The sequence below is a fragment of the Oncorhynchus nerka genome, linkage group LG20 (genome assembly GCF_034236695.1).
Source record: "Oncorhynchus nerka isolate Pitt River linkage group LG20, Oner_Uvic_2.0, whole genome shotgun sequence".
NCBI lineage: Eukaryota > Metazoa > Chordata > Actinopteri > Salmoniformes > Salmonidae > Oncorhynchus > Oncorhynchus nerka.
The window spans coordinates 80,766,278-80,782,531 of record NC_088415.1 but is presented as its reverse complement, the minus strand read 5'-3'; the positions used below and the strand labels follow the sequence as shown (position 1 = coordinate 80,782,531).

At 44.5% G+C, this 16,254-nt stretch overlaps 1 protein-coding gene across 1 annotated transcript in view; it reads left to right on the top strand.

The window, feature by feature from the left end:
• Nucleotides 1-16,041, top strand: part of LOC115103213 (roquin-1-like) — a 28,591-nt gene extending 12,550 nt beyond the window's left edge. Inside the window, exons 8-20 of the mRNA XM_065005844.1 lie at nt 313-431; nt 658-770; nt 3,876-4,118; nt 4,221-4,430; nt 4,669-5,050; nt 5,534-5,692; nt 8,275-8,430; nt 8,915-9,128; nt 9,273-9,366; nt 9,459-9,555; nt 9,739-9,921; nt 10,650-10,750; nt 11,414-16,041. Of these exons, the coding sequence (XP_064861916.1) occupies nt 313-431; nt 658-770; nt 3,876-4,118; nt 4,221-4,430; nt 4,669-5,050; nt 5,534-5,692; nt 8,275-8,430; nt 8,915-9,128; nt 9,273-9,366; nt 9,459-9,555; nt 9,739-9,921; nt 10,650-10,750; nt 11,414-11,573 (2,231 nt within the window). The 3' untranslated portion in view covers nt 11,574-16,041. The remainder of the gene's footprint in view (nt 1-312; nt 432-657; nt 771-3,875; nt 4,119-4,220; nt 4,431-4,668; nt 5,051-5,533; nt 5,693-8,274; nt 8,431-8,914; nt 9,129-9,272; nt 9,367-9,458; nt 9,556-9,738; nt 9,922-10,649; nt 10,751-11,413) is intronic.
• The last annotated feature ends 213 nt before the right edge of the window (nt 16,042-16,254 follow it).

Below are 16,254 nucleotides of genomic sequence, written 5' to 3'. Positions count from 1 at the left end.
AAATGAGTAGGTGTGTCAACTTTTGACAAGTACTGTATATAACCGTACTGTAAATAAAAGAAAATCCAGTTTTTGACTGGACTGGGCCTTTAAGAGCCCTTTAAGCAATAGCCTATGTATGAAAGAGAGGGACTATTTGTTTGGTTTGGTACTTTGCGTGAAATGTCTTTTCAATCATTTAGATTGTGAAGTTATTGTTATCGCTGACAACAGTCCCAGATGTCCAAGTCATCAGCATCACTATTAGAATGTGTCTTATACTCCTTCATGTCAATTATTTACTCGTATCTCCCCTACCCTCTGGCTCTCTAGACGCCCCCCCTCCCACGTGGGAGCAGCTGGAGAAGGGTCTGGTGGCGGTGAAGACGGTGGTCCATGGCCTGGTGGACTTCATCCAGAACCACAGCAAGAAGGGAGCCGACCCACAACAGGTCCGTCTCTCACTCTGACTCATTGTCACTGATCCAGGCCTGTATTCATACTGCGTCCTATTGTCCATGTAACCGTATTAATTATGATCTAAATAAAAGGCTAAACTGATCCTGGATCAGCACCCCTACTTTGAGACGTTTTATGAATACTGTTCCAGATATTTGGAATGTTGAACTTAAAAAATGCCACTATTATTCTATTGGATCTGTTTTTCTGTCTCTCTAGCCTCCCCAGCACAGTAAATACAAGACGTACATGTGTCGGGACATGAAGCAGAAGGGGGGCTGTCCCCGAGGAGCCAGCTGTACCTTCGCCCACTCTCAGGACGAGCTGGAGAAGTAAGTCCCCCCTCCATCTTCAGAAATATATATTATATATATATATACACTACCGTTCAAAAGTTTGGGGTCACTTAGAAATGTCCTTGTCTTTGAAAGAAAAGCACATTGTTTGTCCATTAAAATAACATAAAATGTATCAGAAATACAGTGTAGACATTGTTAATGTTGCAAATGACTATCGTTGCTGGAAATGGCTGATTCTTATGGAATATCTGCATAGGTGTACAGAGGCCCATTATCAGCAACCATCACTCCTGTGTTCCAATAGTACGTTGTGTTAGCTAATCCAAGTTTATCATTTTAAAGGGCTAATTGCTCATTAGAAAACCCTTTTGCAATTATGTTAGTACAACTGAAAACTGTCGTGCTCATTAAAGAAGCAATCCAACTGGCCTTCTTTAGACTAGTTGAGTATCTGGAGCATCAGCATTTGCGGGTTCGATTACAGGCTCAAAATGGCCAGAAACAAAGAACTTTCTTCTGAAACTCCTCAGTCTATTCTTGTTCTGAGAAATGAAGGCTATTCCATGCGAGAAATTGCCAAGAAACTGAAGATCTCGTACAAACGCTGTGTACTACTCCCTTCACAGAACTGTGCAAACTGGCTCTAACCAGAATAGAAAGAGAAGTGGGAGGCCCCGGTGAATTTTTTTGCAAAAATGTGTTTACATCCTGGCATTTCTCCTTTGCAAAGATAATCCATCCACCTGACAGGTGTGGAATATCAAGAAGCTGATTAAATGGCATGGTCATTACACAGGTGCAACTTGTGCTGGGGACAATAAAAAGCCACTCTAAAATGTGCAGTTCTGTCACACAACATAATGCCACAGATGTCTCAAGTTGAGGGAGCGTGAGATTGGCATGCTGACTGGAGGAATGTTCTACAGAGCTGTTGCTAGAGAATTGAATGTTAATTTCTCTACCATAAGCCACCTCCAACGTTGTTTTAGAGAATTTGGCAAGACATCCAACCAGACCACGGTGTAACCATACCAACCCAGGACCTCCACATCCTGCTTCTTCACCTGCGGGGTCGTCTGAGGAGGTGGAGGGGGGATGCTGAGGAATATTTCTGTCTGTAATAAAGCCCTTTTGTGGGGGAAAACTAATTCTGATTGGCTGGGCCTAGCGCCCCAGTAGGTGGGCCTATGCCCTCCCAGTCATGGGAAATCCATAGATTAGGGCCTAAGTCATTTATTTCAATGACTGATTTCCTTCTATGAAATGTAACTCTAAAATATTTGAAGTTGTTCAATGTTGCATTTATATTTTTGTTCAGTATAAATTATTTTATAATATAAATATCCACATCTCACAACCAGCACTCTTTGAATTGAAATACAGTCTCAGTCATGAACACTCTTACTGACACTTGTGGCTGCTTTGTGTGATGTATTGTTGTCTCTACCTTCTTGCCCTTTGTGCTGTTGTCTGTGCCCAATAATGTTTGTACCATGTTTTGTGCTGGTTCCATGTTGTGTTGTTGCCATCTTAGGTCTCTCTTTATGTAGTGTTGTCTGTCTCTCTTGTTGTCGTGTGTGTTTTGTCCTATTTATATTGTATTTAAAAAATAATTTAACAATAATCCCAGGCCCCCGTTCCCGCAGGGGACCTTTTGCCTTTTGGTAGGCCATCATTGAAAATAAGAATTTGTTCTTAACTGACTTGCCTAGTTAAGTGAAGGTTAAATAAAAAATGGCACAAACTCTGCTCTCTCTCCCATTTGCATCAATGTACCCAAATCGTATTTTGCTCAGATAACCTCGTTCTTAGTTTGTCTCTGAAGTTATTACTTAGTAGGCCACTGTTTTAAAACTTATTCCGTTGGTGTAGATTCAACTATTTTTAATCTACAGTAGGATGACTTTTCTGTTTTTATAGCCACTATATAACTACTGTGTTTTATGTTTATAGCAGGCCACCCAGGTCACAAGGATAACTGTGTTTTATGTTTATAGCAGGCCACCCAGGTCACAAGGATAACTGTGTTTTATGTTTATAGCAGGCCACCCAGGTCACAAGGATAACTGTGTTTTATGTTTATAGCAGGCCACCCAGGTCACAAGGATAACTGTATTTTATGTTTATAGCAGGCCACCCAGGTCACAAGGATAACTGTGTTTTATGTTTATAGCAGGTCACAAGGATAACTGTGTTTTATGTTTATAGCAGGCCACCCAGGTCACAAGGATAACTGTATTTTATGTTTATAGCAGGTCACAAGGATAACTGTATTTTATGTTTATAGCAGGCCACCCAGGTCACAAGGAATACTGTATTTTATGTTTATAGCAGGCCACCCAGTTCACAAGGATAACTGTATTTTATGTTTATAGCAGGCCACCCAGGTCACAAGGATAACTGTATTTTATGTTTATAGCAGGCCACGCAGGTCACAAGGATAACTGTATTTTATGTTTATAGCAGGTCACAAGGATAACTGTATTTTATGTTTATAGCAGGTCACAAGGATAACTGTATTTTATGTTTATAGCAGGCCACAAGGATAACTGTATTTTATGTTTATAGCAGGCCACAAGGATAACTGTATTTTATGTTTATAGCAGGCCACAAGGATAACTGTATTTTATGTTTATAGCAGGCCACAAGGATAACTGTATTTTATGTTTATAGCAGGTCACAAGGATAACTGTATTTTATGTTTATAGCAGGTCACAAGGATAACTGTATTTTATGTTTATAGCAGGTCACAAGGATAACTGTATTTTATGTTTATAGCAGGCCACCCAGGTCACAAGGAATACTGTATTTTATGTTTATAGCAGGCCACCCAGTTCACAAGGATAACTGTATTTTATGTTTATAGCAGGCCACCCAGGTCACAAGGATAACTGTATTTTATGTTTATAGCAGGCCACGCAGGTCACAAGGATAACTGTATTTTATGTTTATAGCAGGTCACAAGGATAACTGTATTTTATGTTTATAGCAGGTCACAAGGATAACTGTATTTTATGTTTATAGCAGGCCACAAGGATAACTGTTTTTTATGTTTATAGCAGGCCACCCAGGTCACAAGGATAACTGTATTTTATGTTTATAGCAGGCCACAAGGATAACTGTATTTTATGTTCGTAGGTACCGTAAGATGAACAAGCGTTTGGCGGCTCGCCTCCCTGGCTCATCCAGCCTGCTGTCGGATGACTGTCTCCCTCTGGACATGGGGGTGACCCGGAAAACCTCGCCCCTTACCAACGGCTCAGCTGTACACCCCATGCCCCAGCTCATCACCCGCGGCACGGACGCCGTGACCTATGACCTGTTGTGCAAGCCCAAGATGGACGGCGGGAGCAGCAGCTCCCCGGGATCGCCCCCTGACTCGTAAGTGGGTTTGTTTTAGCTATAAAATCTGGCACTTTTCTTTTTACATTGATGCAAAAACTTATTGCAGCATTATTCAGAGCTCTGTTTTTCTTCCTTCAGTCTGGATTCAGGGCCCACACAAGGGTTCCTTCACCCTCCCCTTGCCATGAGTCATCCTAGGGGGTCAGGCGACCCCATGCCCAAACAGATGCCCGTAGGTGTGATGCCCCAGGGGCCTCAGATGTACCCCCAGCAGCTGCCTGACATGTACTACTCCGACTCACGCCCACTGCCCTCCGCCTCCCAGTACGAGCCTTCGCAGTACCCCAAGGTGAGGCTGAACGTTGATGAAAACTTTTATGTTGTTCAAATGTTTGTTTGTTTTCTGTAATGCACTTCATTTATTTTATTTGATGGCAAACATTTTCTGTTTTATTATTTCCCAGCAACTGATTTCAGCTCTGTCAATAGAAAATGTGTTTTAATCCTATGATTTTGCTGAATTACCAATATGAACCTAAAACGTGTAAAGAAAATCAACATGTCAATGTGTCCCCCTCTGTCCTCCAGGATACCCCTACCAGCAGTCCCCCCAGTACTCCTCCCAGCGCTACATCCGAAACCTCCCTACCCCCAGCGAGCCCGTTGGACCCCCCTACCAGGACCCCTATCCCGGCTATGGCCCTCCCGAGCGCCCTTACCCAGCTCCCCACTCCGGCACCCCCTACTCCTACCTTCCCCACTATGACACCCGGGGCCGCCACGGCCCTTACCCTGGCCCCCAGCCATACCCCTCGCAGAGGGACGACATGGTCCGGATGAGCCCTGCTCCCCTGGACATGCCCCCTAACCACCACTACCAACAGGAGCAGGCGGCCAGGGAGAGGTACCCCCCAGAGGGGTACTACCCAACTGGGGCCCAGCCTCAATCCATGAGGTCCAATGTCCGGGTGAGTTTGGTTTCTCCACAATCTGTCATATTTCTCTGTGTACGTCCGTGGTCAGCAACCCAGGTATATAGACATTTGGTTCAGGCCAACAGTATAACCCTATTCAACCTGTGTAAAGTCTTGATGAGCAGTTGAATCAGGGTGTGTTAGCACTGGGAAACAGCTAGCGCACCCTGTAACCCTCCAGGGTGGAGGCTGGTGACCGTTGGTGAACATATACACTGACTGACTACTATGTAGTTATTGTCTTGTGAGCTGCAGCTTCCTTGAGATTTACACTTGTCTCTTTAGTTGACCAGAAGTCAGATATATTTAATCGTTTTAATGATAGTATGCATTTTTATATGCGTGGTACTAATCATAAAGATGCAGGTAGTTTAGTGTCATTATGGAAATACTGAGTATTACACCCCTCAACACCCACTACGCCCCATATTCCCCTCAACACGCCTGATAAACTGCGTCCTGTGGTGTGTTATTTAGGAGCAGTACAGACGCTCCTCCCAGCCCAGCCTGGACTACCTGCACCATCGCCGCAAGGAGCTGATGGCCCAACTAGAAGAGCGGAAGGTCATCTCCCCACCACCCTTCGCTGCCTCCCCCACCCTTCCCCATGCCTTTCCTAGTGACTACCCCCCAGAGGTAAGACCAACACACACAACTTGGGTCACTCAGGGTCAACACATTAAAACAGGGGTTCTCAAAGTGGGTTCTCTTTCAGTCGAATCGGTTCGACATCTCACTATGGGACGGTGTTTAAACCAACTAACTTGAGGTAGAACTCACGGCTGGGTTATCTTCTATGGGAGAATGTGAAAGGGGTGGTGCTTCAATGCTGGGTAACACACTGAAGAAACAGCACCGTTCGTGCTAGCCAAACAAACCAAATGGCAGTTTAGCCCAGAGGTTGCTAGCTAAAACACGGTGGGCACTGACAAAAAGCTAGAGACCCTGGGTAGAAGTAGCAAAGATTTGTGGGAACCTGCTATTGTGTGTAGGCCAGGCAACAGGTGTACTGTAGCTAGCTGACGACAAAAGGCACTGCTAACAAACGGAGGTAACTTCACTCGATAAACTATAGCTGATGTTAGCAGAATTCCTGAAAATACTAAATAAGACACTCAATGCTCCATCGTGGGCTGGTAACCCACACCGAGAGGAACAGTGACGTTGAGAAAGCTGCTTAACGGGCTAGTAACCAGACAGTAACCAAATAGACGTATGAAGTGGTTTAGAATGAGGAAACCAGAGCAGTGCAGAGTGTTATATAGACACGCAGGGTGTACACCCACGAACCTCTGATTGGCCTGTTGGGAATGATTTGATTAAGGCTTCAACCAATGACCCACAAAAGAGGACGTCGCACAGTGAGGTGTCTTTATTTCCTTCAGAGAACCGGGGTTACATAACGTAACGCGGCAAGATCTGAAAAATATACTATATCACTAACAACATATTAAGTGACATTTGGCCAAGAAATCCGTGGAATGTGATTAAAGTGTGTAATACAATGTAATATTATGAATCAACAATCTATGTTCCTAACCCTGGGCAACATGGGCCTGGGAGGCTACCAGGGATATTGATATCCACAGTACTCCAACAATTATCACTTTTTCCACTCTAACCTATTTTACCAAAAACTATTTTACATAAATACACTGTAATTTAAGCTTTAAAGTTGCAACAACAAAAAATATCTTAATGAAAACATTTATAGAATTTTTGGAAATGATCTTGAATTGCAACATTTTCTCTGATGCCAAGAGGCCTTTTTAAATGTTCTATCCCAGGCTCTGTCAATAGACTTGGTTTGTCCAGCCATGAACTGCAAACGTCATAGTACAACTCCTTGTAGACTATTTTTATTGTACTCGAGTTGTGTTCTGATTATGAGAGATCCCTGATAAATTTGCTATCACAAAATGGGTCCCCAGCCCAAAAAGTTTGAGAACCCCTACATTAAGGAGTCAGAACTCTGTGTGGTACAGACCAAAAACAAACTGTTACTGTTGACAAGTGTAAGCCTTCCAAACTCCCAACTGGGAGGATTAATGTCATGACATTATCTAATTGGGAAGTGAAACTATAACTTTATAACATTTACAAAACAGGGCTTTTGATGCTGTTTTAGCCATGACACTAATTTATCTAGCGAGGACCCTGTTTCACAAATTATATACTATTTTATATTATTCTGCCCTGTATGACACTTTTCTAAAATGCCTTTTAGCACGTTCAAGTTATGTTTCCAAGTTAGCGTTTCTGTACAGTGTTGTGAGCGTTGCTGTACAGTGTTGTTAGCGTTGCTGTACAGTGTTGTGAGCGTTGCTGTACAGTGTTGTGAGCGTTGCTGTACAGTGTTGTTAGCGTTGCTGTACAGTGTTGTGAGCGTTGCTGTACAGTGTTGTGAGCGTTGCTGTACAGTGTTGTGAGCGTTGCTGTACAGTGTTGTGAGCGTTGCTGTACAGTGTTGTTAGCGTTGCTGTACAGTGTTGTTAGCGTTGCTGTACAGTGTTGTTAGCGTTGCTGTACAGTGTTGTGAGCGTTGCTGTACAGTGTTGTGAGCGTTGCTGTACAGTGTTGTGAGCGTTGCTGTACAGTGTTGTGAGCGTTGCTGTACAGTGTTGTGAGCGTTGCTGTACAGTGTTGTGAGCGTTGCTGTACAGTGTTGTGAGCGTTGCTGTACAGTGTTGTGAGCGTTGCTGTACAGTGTTGTTAGCGTTGCTGTACAGTGTTGTTAGCGTTGCTGCACAGTGTTGTTAGCGTTGCTGCACAGTGTTGTTAGCGTTGCTGTACAGTGTTGTGAGCGTTGCTGCACAGTGTTGTTAGCGTTGCTGCACAGTGTTGTTAGCGTTGCTGTACAGTGTTGTGAGCGTTGCTGTACAGTGTTGTTAGCGTTGCTGTACAGTGTTGTGAGCGTTGCTGTACAGTGTTGTGAGCGTTGCTGTACAGTGTTGTGAGCGTTGCTGTACAGTGTTGTGAGCGTTGCTGTACAGTGTTGTGAGCGTTGCTGTACAGTGTTGTGAGCGTTGCTGTACAGTGTTGTGAGCGTTGCTGTACAGTGTTGTGAGCGTTGCTGTACAGTGTTGTTAGCGTTGCTGTACAGTGTTGTGAGCGTTGCTGTACAGTGTTGTGAGCGTTGCTGTACAGTATTGTGAGAGTTGCTGCACAGTGTTGTTAGCATGAGTAACTTACTAACACACCTGTGTCTGCCTCCATAGTATGGGGAGGAAAGCTCCAAAGCCTTTGGGAAGTGCAGGGAGCCGGACTACGCCGGCCAGTATTCTCCCTGGTCCTGTGACACTATCGGCTCCTATATTGTCACCAAGGACGCCAAGCCCAAAGACATCATGACGCCCGGCGCCATGGAGATGATGGTGAGTGACAGCTGGAATAGTGGCGGTGCGTCTTAGTGAGTTTCTGAAAGTATTACTGGCTCAGTTATCACAGGAACAATGTTGAACATGTGCTTGATTAGGAGGATTTTAGCTTTCATTCGGCCCTTCTACCATCCCTTTTTCTTCTCATTCTTTCTCTCTTCCTGTCATCTCTCTTTTTTCCTCCTTCACCTTCTTCCCACCCCCCCTCTCTCCCCTATTCGTTTTTCTGATTCACTCTGCGTGAGAGCATCTGTTAAATGGCTAGTTGTTCTGTCCATTTTGTCATTATTGTATTTCACTCTGGATGAATGTCTGCTAAATGCCCCCCCCACAATCTCACCCACACATCCATACCTTTTTATTTTTCTCCCCCATCTATCTGTAGAATGACTGTTAAATTATTGTTAAATTGAGGGCATGCTACTCTTACTGACTAAATTAGAGGCCTGCTAAATGACACTTCTAAATTCTGCCCCTCTAGAATGTGGATGGTAAAGGTCTACGGGGGGAGCCCTCCATGGAGGCCCAGGCCAGGCAGGGGGCGGAGGTCAAAGACGACGACCCCATCATCCCCTTCGGCCCCCAGCCCACCGTGTCGCGCTTCGGGGCCATCTCACGCACCTCCAAGACAGGCTACCAGACGACAGGCCCCGTGCAGGCCATGGCCTCCGCCCAGGGACCCAAGCACATGGCCGGTAGGGAGACCAATCAACTTACTTACAACTTTACTTTGATCAATCTGTCACTTTAGTAAATGAGCATATTGGACAAATGAATATGACCAAGTCGAAACCGCGTGTTTAAGACATACGATTTAACTTGTCGTTGTCCGCCCACAGCGGAGTTCTCCTATGGGCACCACGGAGGCTGGGGCGGCGCCTCCTACCCCTCCCACCAGACTGGCTCCTCCTCTCAGGGACACTTCAGTGAAAAGTACGACCAAACACTCATCACTGCATCCATCCATCTATTAATGCATAATGTATCAGTAACTGATGGCTTGGGTCTCTTCTCCTCTCTCCCAGGCTGTATATGCCAGCTCAGGACAGAGAGCATCTGAAGATTGAGCTCCAACAGGTCAACCAGCAGATCACCCAACAGACCCAGACCCACGGCATGGAGGTGGGTTTTCTCACACACACACACAGATATGGGACAAACACAACTTTTTGAATTGAAAACAATTTAGGCAAAAACTTTTTTGGTGTGGGGGCAACCAAGCGTGTGACTAATGGTAGAGAAGGGGTTATTCGTTGGGAAAAGACTGACCTGATTAACCCTGAACTCCCTCTTCCCCATCCTCAGAGGGAGGTCAGTGCCCTGGCGGCCCAGCCCTCCCAACCATGTCAGAACCAGGGCCAGCAGGGGAAGTGGCCCGGTCCAGTGGGGGTTTCCAGCAATGCTGCCTTGGTGTCTAGCGAGCAGCTCAGTATGGAGCTGCACAAGGTTGAGAGGGAGATTGGCAAGAGGACCCGCCGGATGGACATGGTGCGGGAGAGATGGAGGGGAGAACTGTAGTTTGTCTGCCTGTTACAAAGGGAATTATTCTGCTCTGCTCACAGCGCCCTATAGCAGTGGTTCTCAATCCTGGTCCTGGGGAGCCCAAAGGGTGCACATTTTGGTTTTTGCCCCAGCACTACTCACCTGACTCAACTCATCATCTGGCTTTGATTTGAATCAGGTGTGTAGTACTGGCGGGCGGACAGGCGAAGGGCGGGCGGGCACGTACAAACAGGCGTACGGGCGGGAGGGCACGGACAAATGGGCGGGAGGGCACGGACAAACGGGCGGGCGGGCACGGACAAACAGGCGTACGGGCGGGAGGGCACGGACAAATGGGCGGGAGGGCACGGACAAATGGGCGGGAGGGCACGGACAAATGGGCGGGAGGGCACGGACAAATGGGCGGGAGGGCACGGACAAATGGGCGGGAGGGCACGGACAAATGGGCGGGAGGGCACGGACAAATGGGCGGGAGGGCACGGACAAATGGGCGGGAGGGCACGGACAAATGGGCGGGAGGGCACGGACAAATGGGCGGGAGGGCACGGACAAATGGGCGGGAGGGCACGGACAAATGGGCGGGAGGGCACGGACAAATGGGCGGGAGGGCACGGACAAACGGGCGGGAGGGCGGGCGTGGACAAACGGGCGGGCAGGCAGGGCGGGCAGGCGTGCCACTGTGAGCTGACAGTGTATTGATATGGTCTCTACAGGACAGTCAGGTGGCTCATGAAGTCCAGTACAAGATGAAGGCTGCACAGAATGGCCAGCAGGACCACAAGACCCAGCTGGAGGAGATTGCTCTGGCCCTCGGGTGAGTGGACACATGCACACACCTCAGCAGGACAGCACGTCATTGTACATGGAATGATCTTATGATCGTAACCCTCTCTCTGTTGCACTCTCTCCTCGCCCTCGCTCTCTATCTTCTCTCTCTCTCTCCTCGCTCTCTTTTCTCTCTCCTCGCTCTCTTTTCTCTCTCCTCGCTCTCTTTTCTCTCTCCTCGCTCTCTTTTCGCTCTCCTCGCTCTCTTTTCGCTCTCCTCCCTCTCTTTTCGCTCTCCTCGCTCTCTTTTCGCTCTCCTCGCTCTCTTTTCTCTCTCCTCGCTCTCTTTTCGCTCTCCTCGCTCTCTTTTCGCTCTCCTCGCTCTCTTTTCTCTCTCCTCGCTCTCTTTTCTCTCTCCTCGCTCTCTTTTCTCTCTCCTCGCTCTCTTTTCTCTCTCCTCGCTCTTTTCTCTCTCCTCGCTCTCTTTTCTCTCTCCTCGCTCTCTTTTCTCTCTCCTCGCTCTTTTCTCTCTCCTCGCTCTCTTTTCGCTCTCCTCGCTCTCTTTTCGCTCTCCTCGCTCTCTTTTCGCTCTCTTTCCTCGCCCTCTCTCCTCTCTTCCTCGCCCTCTCTTTCCTCGCTTTCGCCCTCTCTTTCCTCGCTCTCTTTCCTCGCTCTCGCTCTCTCTCCGCTTGCTCTCTCTCGGTGTGTGTAGTGAGGTATCTAATGGCTCCAGCGGTCTAGGTCAGGACGGTGGTGTGGGCGGAGCCATGTTGTCACTGACCAATAAAGCATCTTCGCTCAGCCTGTGTTCTGAGCCAGGGCCCGGGGTCTCAGAGCTGCAGAAGAATGGTATGGTCCATTCCTGCTCCTAGACCACACACACCTACTCAGACACTGTGGTGTAAAACATACAGACAGAAGATGAGCAGTATCTGCTGTGATAGGAGTTTTTCTTTCTTTTTTTGTTCTGTGAATGAGCTTTTTTTTTTTTTTACTTTCATTGCCTGGAAACCAGGGCAACATTTATTTTTTTGTTTTTCTTTTCTCTAACTGGGACTATAAAACAAGCCTCTCAAAGTAACGGAAAAGCAGATGATGATGATGATAATTGTTCAGAGGGCTATCCCCCTACATAGACATCACATATCAAGACCCATTGTAGATCGATCGGTGGAGTATTTCTCAATTCTCCCCCTCTGTATCTTTGTTCCCATTACGAGGCACATTAAGGGTAAGCAGCTTGCAGGGACTTTAAGACCCCAAATACTAAATCAACTTATGCTCATATGTACTACATAACGGTATCATAAGTCTTGGTGTTTACGACAGTTATGTCAGCGGTCGTACGCATCACATAAGTATCTGTTATAATCCATTATAGCCTGATATGACAGTTGTTGATAGTTTCCGATACCTTTGACAGCTTACGAAGGCAATTATAACCAACATTTAGTCAGTGTAGTAACTCTTCCGTTCACGTTCAGTAATATAAGTGTTGTAACCGCTAGGGTTCAGGAATACACCACCCCCAGAATCGTAAAACATGGTCGACCAGATGAGGGAGGCCAGGGAAAGGGAGAGTGAAAATGTTAAGCCAACCTTCAGAACCAAACGAGACTAGGCCGCTTCAAGCCACATGAGACCTCATGAGAAGTCTGATTTTATTAGTGCATTTTATGAATACATCATATCTGTTTCATACTTGAAAAGCAGTATATTATTAACCAAAGCATTCTGTTTTAAAGATTGCAAAATGAATCTTTTTGATAATGAGCTTTCCTCATGTTTTCTATAAGGGAACCTACTTTGTGCTTCTCGTGGGATGTGGTGTGACTTGCTGCTGGCCGTGGAAATGTCTGTTGTACTGAGGGGCTGGAATTCAATCAAACCTGCAGTGTGTAAAATGCACTCTCAAGGGAGTAATAAGTGTTAACACAGTTCTAGAAAACATGCATTTTCACATTGTAGGAACATTTTCCTCGGTGCAAGATGAATTGATGTGTGAATGGAATCATATGGGGTGATAGTTCTTATCTTCCTCAGAACTCCTCATCTGGTAATCAGAAGACCTCCCCATTGGGATTATCTTGTCATTGGTTCTCTTTAACTTCTATGAAGTTACTTTCCCTTGTTTTTTTTCTCTCGCTCACATAAATCGCAGTTAAGGGGCTGTAACCTACCTGAACGCTGGTCCGTTATTGGAGGGGAAGTGAGAAATTGATTAATATGCAAAAAATAATTCTCATCTTTCTCTTAATACATGTAGAAAGTGGCTGTAGTCTGCCAAACAATAATTTCAATGGTTTGTGCGTCTCAATCATCAATGAAAGAAAAGCAAATTGTCTTTAAAAAAAAATAATTTTGTAATCTTACGAGCTTACTTTAAAAAATTCCTTCTATTCCATTGGTTTTAACCACATACTATTACTTCATTTTAGAACAAGTCAGGATCGAGACACATATTATTCAGTGTATTAGTGGATTCAAGACCAGAATCTTGGGCGAGGTTTAAAGCAAGCAGCCAGATAGCCTTGCCCCTCAAAAGCCTCTGCCCAAAGTCTTCCTAACCTTCAACCTTGAAAACTTTTAGTGCAAACTTTCATGATATTCTTCACAATATAGTTTTTTAGTATTATTATCATCATTATCATTACGTTATTTTTGCTTTCCCTGTCATGGAAATTGTTGGTGCCTGTTAAGGAGCGCTCTGCCTTTTGTAAACAATCCTCATGATTGGCCATCGAACACTCAAATGGTTAAGGATAGAGGTGACGATCAGGGTTCATAGTTTGGGGGGAGGTTCAGCATTTTGTCTGGGTTTAAGGTGTGTGGGGGGGGGGGCAATAGAAATGAAGGTTGGGGAAAGGATTTTTGTTTTTCTCCAACCACACTTCAAGCATCAGGCTGCTCTTTAATACATTTTATTGTTTAGGTTAACAACTCACTTCTACATATGAGTATGTATACATACATTAATATACTAAGCACTATTAACGTGCCACCTCTTATTCTACTCGCTCAGCATTTATATGAAATGATCTCTACTTAGAATCAGCTAAATGTTATTTTTTCCCTGTCCACTGGTTGCCAACACAGACTTTATCCTTACCCAGTTGAAGGACTTCTGTGCGCATTGATGTGTATTTACTTAATCTTTTTGTGTTCAAACAAATAAGTTCTATATTGAAATATGCTTCCAAAAGAAGACTCATTTTAATGATGAAAATTGAAGTTTTTTGTTGTGTGTGCTAGGTTGTATTGTAGAAAAGGTACACTATGGATTTTTTTCAAAGTGAAGTGTGCTGTACTGGGTGACCGTGTGGAAATATTAGAAATGTGATGTTGTTTTTTTAAGAGGTGAGCCGGGTAAGCCTTTAATTTATTCAAAGGCTTGCTTCTCAAGGAATACTCCTCGTCCATCCACGCCAACAGTAAGATCATTCGGAAGCACACTAATCAAATGAAAAGAGATTTGAATTGGCATGCATGTTTTTTCTCTTCACCTGTCAGTCACCTTTTGTCATATTTATAACAAAACTTGTTTCTGCTGGGAAAATGTCTTTGACTAGTTGGGTTTGTAGTTGTTTTTGTTCCTGTCGTTGTCGAGTGAAAAATCACTGACTTCCAAGTCTTACGGTGATCTACGTATCGCCTCACAAGGCAAAGCATCATGTTGTCCAGGGAAACTGTCAAATGCAGCATCGCTCTCATCCACACACAGTTTGTCTTTGCTTCAGAATAGTCATGAAAATTAGCTTGCCCACATTTGTTATTTCTGCTTAAGGAAATACTATCAAGGTCCCTCCAGCCAAGACCATTAAAGAGTGAGTTCACTCCAAATTTTGTCCAATGTTTTGTCCAATGTTTTCAGATCTCAACAGTGGTCTAATGTTGACATGAGGCTAGCCTCTTTTTGAATTCAAGAGTGAAATACTTAAACACTCGTCTCTAACATGTAGGCTCAGCATGCCCAAACAGTCCCATTACAAGTCAGAATATTGAACAAACTCCATTTCAACTTACTTTACTTGTTGTCTGTTGATTTTGTCCCTATGTTGGACACAATCTGATGCAAAATATCCACAGGGAAGTGTTATCAGCCCGACCTTCAGTACACAGGTCTGTATATCTGTTTGTATTGCTGGTTTTATTTTCCAATACTGATGCAATTCGCACGTTAGACACTTGCACAATATGGCCAAACCGAACAGACAGAACGACAAATACTTCCAGCCGATTGCACGTTCGGTCGACTTAGGCTATTGTTTTACATATTGTGTATCACATGCAATGCGTCAAGAAATTGACAATACAAGCGTCAGAATGTACCAGCGCCGCAAAAGGGCAGGTAAACAACACTTTCCTGTGGATACCGTATCTCCACCACCTACCACCAAAAGGACCAAACAGGGAAGTAAATATAATTTTCTTATGGACTATTGCGTCTCTTTTAGGGGGGCTTGGTCAAACTGAAAATCCATCGAGTAACCATGGCAACAGTTTAACATTTAGGCAAACATGAGCTCACATAACATGCCATCTGTTGTGTAGATCCAGCCCTAAGCCTCAATCCCAAAACCAATGGCAAAGATGGGCATTCTAATTCAGTGCCTATTGTTTTCTACTCATTGGGTTTAGGCATATAGCTGAATAAACACTAGATGGGGTGGGATGTAAACTCAAATCAACATTAAACTACTTGAGGTCTAAAATGTGCAACAAACTTTGATTTGAGTGAGCTGTCCCTTTAAATTCCATACCCGAGGAGAAGTAACAAGGATGTGGTTTCTGGGAAGAGCAATGATCATGTTCATGTCAGTCGCCTGCTTTCATTTGTTTCTGAGTTAAACTGCTGCCTACCCCTTCTTCACACAGCCAACTCTCCCCAGAATCACAATAGTGTTACTGCTGTTTTGGGCTCACATTTTAATTTCATTTTTTTATTTTTTTGAAAAACACAATGGCTTTTTTATATAATTACTTCCTTGTAATATATCTCTTAAATTAAGGTACAGGTTTGATTTCAGCAAGAAAAAAAACGTTTTTATATGTATATTATACTCCATTAAGGAATGTTTAGAATTATCTTCCTCCAATGTGGATGTAGACATTATTACGCCATTTTATGACTTTGTAAGAGAATTCACTGTGTGAAAATTGGTTTGCATTTTTGTATAATACAATCTGCTTTATTATTTTTGTTTGATATGAGAGTTAGGTCAAACTGGAAGTTTGAAGAGAGAAATTAACCTGTGAATTTCAGAAATAAAATAAAAATAACTTATGTACAACAGTGATTCTATGCTGAGGGAGAAGGATTAAATGATATTGCTAACTCTGCTATTTGCGTCTTGTTTTACTTTGCGTGGCAAAATGAGTGAACATCTTTCAGGGCAAGTATTAACCCGCATAACTCCACATTGTCTCTTTTTGGAAATGCCAGTCAGCCCTGCATCTTTACCCAACACAAACTGTGGAGGACAGCTGAACACTGCCCAACACAGCTCAATGGATAACTGAAGCACCAACTCTGACTCAGACCTCTAGACCCAG